Here is a 5,853-nt window from a genome sequence, read left to right as displayed (position 1 = left end):
ATACAAAACATATAATACAACAGTCGGAGCAAAATTATCAAAAATTTGCTGCAATAGTTTTACGACCAAAAATGAAGCCATGAACCCGAATGTAATGGTGCCGCCATTGAAACCATGGCTATTACGCGAATATAAAGATTTGTACAGACGCTTTCTGGCGCTTTTCAAACTTATATCATAACAAACATTTTAATAATCTTTCACGAGAAGTAAGTAAATTCATCGATTCTAAAAAATACACTATTTCAGTAATACACTATTGTATTAACAGAGCAGATTTCTAATGAGAAGGAAAGCCTTTCCAAGGTAGTGAGGTGAAAAGGTGTTTTCTTACCTGCAGCGTGCACAACTAATCCGACAGTAGCGGTGACATTCTTTTCAATTGGATTACTCTGATCGTTGTACCTCGATGACAATTGATCAACTAACAACATAAATACGAAACCTGAAAACAAATAACACGTCTGTGATACATTTTGTGAAATCAAAACTTCTATAATCTGACAAATTTAGTACAGGTCCTTGCGAAAGAGTTTGTCCAGGAAAGTACTGCCACCTTACCTGTGTAATTTGAATATTACTGCGTTCCGGTTATGAAGGGTAAGGGTACTGGTGAAATTACAGGCACATGAGACTTGTCTACTTATGTGTCAGGGTGACGGGCGCAGTGGCAGATAAAGACAGAAAGAGCCCCTCAGATCTTTGTATTTTAAAGGTTTGAGTGGCACTGAAACTGTTATGGACAGCCATGTCGCTTACCATCAGGCGCACGACTTGTTCGTCCCGACATTTGGTAACTTTAAGTAGCAGTAGAGCTTTTTCACAAGAAGTTAGAATAGAAATCACTTATTACTACGCCACAACAAAAATATACACAGTAATAAAATGACGATAAAAAAAAGATGAAGCTATATTAAAACAAAAAATTAAAATTAAAATAACTGGAAAAAAAGGAATGAAAATAAAATCATACACGACAACAAAGCAAACATGAAATATTTAACACAAGTAGATTAAGTGTCATGTGCGCGGCTGTGGCGTAAGTAACAGGATCCCACTCAGCTATTGTCACCACCGAGAAAAGGCTGTGACGCTGATTTTCAGTGGGCCCTAAAACCGAATGAGTACCGGACGAGTGTGTCCGGTTACGACATACTTAACGAATAAATAAGTTTAATTACGACATCGGATTAATATTATGAGAAAAATGCACTATATACTCTAGCCTAATTCGACAAACAATGTTTAACAACAAAACTTTGAATTTTTTTTCAATTGATATTCAATTATTTTTTATGTGAAATGACACAACAAATAATTGAATATCAATTCAATAAAAATTTAAATCCAATGAATAGCGACATCTCTAGCCGGGCCTGGTAGCTGTAAAGGCATCTAACTGGGTGACGAAATACTTTCATAGATTTCTCATTGATGGCGTTACGGCGAAAAAGTCGCTGAAAGACCAAATACAAAGATACGACAACAAGCACATAGGAGAATTCGTGAGATCCGCTGGCTCGTTCCGTGGCTTAGTTGGTGTAGCGTCTGGCACGGTTTGCTAGAAGACATCGGTTTGAATAAGGCCGGATCGAAGGAATGTTTCTGAGTGTTCGATCCGTGTATTAATAATTATAATAAAACTTTGATAGGCAATGAATGATGGCAAGTGAAAAAAACATGTTTTGTGACTGGGTTATGTAGAAGTAATACTTAATTTTTTTTGCTAGGAGGCGTGTGCGGCGGCATCATTTCTTTCAACAAATTACAAATCATAACAAAAAGTCATGCCGTGGTAAGACACCTAGTAAGATAATCACTTGCAGTAAATACTCACCAAGCACTAAAGTTATGCCAATAACAGAATGCAGGTCATCATCATGCCCTGGTGGCTCAGCTGTATAATCTTTGGTCACAGTCGGTAAGGGTCTGTCACTGAACAGCGACCGGACGCCTTCTGGTATTATCACTGCTAATGCTGTACCAACTAGAAGACCAGCTCCGAATACTGTTACCTTTTGGAGTTTATCCTGTGGACAAATAGATAAGGTATCATTATTATAAGAACCAGGGTTCGAAGTTATAATTATCATTGTTAATTAATCATGATAATTATCACGATAATTTATTATTTTATATATATAAAGCTACAAGTTCTTACTCACTGACAGAAATAGGACAATTACTTCCCGATATGGTGGAAAAAATATATTTATACTGTTGTACGCGAATAGGCTCCAAAGCAAATCAAATACGAGAGGATCTGAATATGGAAAATATGAAAGAGTGATTAACGGCCTGTAAAAACTATAAGATATAGAGTGAATATTTGTGCATTTTTATGAAGTACAACCTGGTCAATTTCCGCGGGAAGTAACATACAGTCGAATAGAGAACCTCTTCCTTTTTTTAAGTCGGTTAAAAAGCAACATAAATCAGCCTTTTTTAAGTTTGTAAGAATGTAACGGTGTTTCACAACTACGATATTTTATTATGTTTCGTTAAATTACTTCACTACTTTGTTAATAATTATTATAACAAAGATCGAAATGCTAAGAAAAATTCATTCGGTCTGGCTGTATTCGTACAGCTACACTCAGGCAACCATAATATTACAATTATGACATCTCCAGTCAGCGATGGTAGTTATAAAGGTACCTCTCTGAGTGTAGAAATAAATTTCTCACAGGAGGCGCTACGGTAAAAAAGTCGTTAAAAACCAAAATCAAAGATCCGTAACAACATACAGAAAGATTCATAAGAACTGCTGGTTCGTTCCTTGGCTCAATTGGAAGAGCGTCTGGCACAGAGGGTTCTTTATTTTTATTTTGTTTTATAATATCAAGTGACGAGACTAACAAGTCTGATGGTAAGCTACATGCCTGTCCATAAGTTGCAGTGCCACTCAGAGCTTTAAATCGCAAAGATCTTAGGGGCACTGCCACTGCGCCCGTCACCCTGAGACATAAGTTGACAAGTCCCGTGCATCTGTAATTTCACTAACACCCTTACCCTTCCAAACTGGAACACAGTAATGTTAACATTACTACTTGGCGGCAGAAACAGGTAAGGTGGCAGTATTACCCTGGACAAACTCTTTCACAAGGATCTCTACTGCTGCTTTTGGGTGCTGGGTCAAATCCAGCCAGATCGAATGAATTTTTCTTAGTGTTTCGATCTTTGTTATAATAATTATAAATTAGTCTCATTTTACTTTCATTGGAAGGTGTAACATAGACTGATCTTAAAGCTTTTTTTTTATTTGAAGATTAATTTAAACCCAAAGATCGCCTTGCGTGTAGATAACTGGCAGGAGATCGCACAAGACAGGGTGCGCTGGCACTAACTCATATCGGAGGACAAGATCCAAAACAGAGCAAGCATAAGTAAGTAAACATTTCTGCGTGTAATACTGAAAATGCAAGTTAGCGCGAATTATGTGTCCGAGAGTACATGCACTGTATTAAAATACATCTGCATACAAAGCCGTTAGTTGCAGAACGAACTGATTGCTATTAATCTCTTAAAGCTACAGCGTGACATAACATTTTACACAAAGCTACACCTTAAACACATGTGTTATGTTTTTTACTTAAATCTGCAGTATGATTTTAAATTCTTTTATTGGTTTTTTTATTGGGTATGGTTTGCTTTAGCTATTTTCACACTTTGAGGACATACGGCATGTTAGTTTTAGGGATTTCCCTAATGCTGCCAATGTTATTTGATCTTTTGTCCTGCAGAAGCATGCCATGATGGGTGTTCACAAACTACGCATCAGAGTGTCTCTATGAGATAAGTTTAGAGACAACCTAATCCTACATTTCTTATCCACGAGGTTCAACTTAGTGAAAAAAAAAATTACAGAAAGGTTTTTTATACAGCTCCTTCAAACTTAGGAGAATTTTTCAATGCACTTGCGTAAAAAAAAATTCATGAGGTCCGCTAGTTCGTTCCGCGGCTTATTTGGTATACCGTCTGACACGGTATGCTAGAAGGCGTCGGTTTGAATCCGGCAGGATCGAAGGAATTTTTTCTGAGTGTTCGATCTTTGTATTAATAATTATAACAAACTAGTAGAGTCATTTCACATAAAAATAATAGAATATTAATTAAATAAAAATGTATGTACAAATCATTGACTTACAAATAAATGGACGACGGGTCTAATACAAAAACCACGAAAAAAAGTCCCAAGTCAACCTATTCGAAATTTAAATTGTAATGTCATCGCAGTATCGCGCTGTCAGTAGAACAAATGAAGACTAAAGCGGAGTTTGGCGCTCTGTATACGATTTTAGCGCCTTACAAGTGCGGACACTTTTTAGCGCGGACCCGACATCCATATAATTGTAAGTCAATGGTACAAATATTTATTTACAAAGTGAAACTCCCTAGAATTTCTTTCTCTTTATTATCAGAGGAAAGTGCCTTACAAATGTTTAGTAGAAATAAGTAAATTTGACAATTTCAAGTGTTACCTTATGTTTGAATTTAGGCTTTGAAACACTGGTAATATTTTATTGTATGAATATTGTATTTAATTTTATATGATTTTATGCAACTCAGTAAATATATGAAATGCTCGCATTACTCGCTCGAATATTGGCTGCAAGATCTCATTTCACATGCAAGCAATTATAAATTAAAAACTAGCGTTTTTCTTAAAAAATTAAGACATATGTTAACCAATATACAGGCAATGTAGGTTATACGAAAAATCAACTTAAATACAGAATGAACACATAAATTATTTAGAAAATACATACCTCTGACATATTTACATTTAACGGTATACTTCCAGCTACATACGAGCCTATTAACATAACCAAAACTAATAAAATAAGTACAAGAGTGCCATCCATTTTTTCGAAAAAAAAAGAACACGATTTTATACAGATTATAGAATAAAAACTCCCGTTTTCGCGGAGAAAACTTTAGAAACTTAATCAAGGAACATATTTTAACGATATGTCGATTGCTTTCTTTGGCAATTAATTGTGAAATCAGTCAAAATGTGGAAATCAACTGTTACAAGATTTATACGAAATGTTGACAACGAAACCACTAGTGAAGCACTTCACCACTACTTTGTAACTATTACACAAGAGCTGTTCATGGGTCGTATATAGTGGCAGTTACTTATGTGACCCGATTTTTATCAATATATGTAACTACGAGAGATAAATACATGACATAGAGATTACAAAACGATGTCGTGTAGTTAATTTGTATTTACGAATACAAACGGCTTTAGTAAATGAAACAAGTTTTTTCGGATTTGTCGCATGTATTTGTTTTCTCAAACAAACCAACGTTTCGGGTCCTTTACTGATCCCATGGTCACGGCTAGGGAAGACATATATTATAATTGACAACTATATTTTAGAAGTTTGGTAACTGCAGCACAACTACCAATTTAGACGTGATATTTTTTTAGAAGTTATTAAATAATCAAATTAAATGCAGTTCAGTTCTACACTTTATTTTTCCATTAAGCCTCTTTGTAAAGCTTTTCGCAGGACTGTGTTAGGCGCGAATCCTCCATTTTTTTTGCTAGGCTTTTCCAGTTGTACAATGATCACTACTTCTCTACAGTAAGAACCAAGCGTGAAACGTCGAACCTTCCTAAAGCTCTGTTACGTAACTTCTTTTTTATGCTTTCGCTTAGTCTTAAGATATTAACTCTCTTTGTTTTTGTAAGTGATTTATATGATTAAATTAATGATTACACTTTTCTTTTTGTTAGTTTCTTTTCACTTTGCAATAATTTATCATGTATGTAGTGTTGGTCTATAATAGATTGCGCGCAAGTTTTAAGTTTTTTTTGCATGCATGTTTTATGATCTTAAA

The 5,853-nt window shown here is 35.3% G+C and overlaps 1 protein-coding gene across 1 annotated transcript; it reads right to left on the bottom strand.

Annotated features, from left to right (window-relative positions):
* Nucleotides 1-334: 334 nt before the first annotated feature.
* LOC113238481 (zinc transporter ZIP9-like) lies at nucleotides 335-4,925 on the bottom strand (the record flags this gene model as incomplete). Its single annotated transcript, XM_026475304.1, has 3 exons — nucleotides 4,770-4,925; nucleotides 1,838-2,030; nucleotides 335-445 (listed from the first exon to the last, which is right to left on the bottom strand). Coding segments are annotated over exons 1-3 (400 nt in total), but the record flags the coding sequence as incomplete, so codon positions are not given.
* Nucleotides 4,926-5,853: the final 928 nt, after the last annotated feature.

This window comes from Hyposmocoma kahamanoa, unplaced genomic scaffold, assembly GCF_003589595.1.
Source record: "Hyposmocoma kahamanoa isolate Upper Pololo Valley unplaced genomic scaffold, ASM358959v1 96115, whole genome shotgun sequence".
NCBI classification, from domain to species: Eukaryota; Metazoa; Arthropoda; class Insecta; order Lepidoptera; family Cosmopterigidae; genus Hyposmocoma; species Hyposmocoma kahamanoa.
Note: the sequence above shows the minus strand (reverse complement) of the source record. Positions and strands in the feature narration are given on the sequence as shown.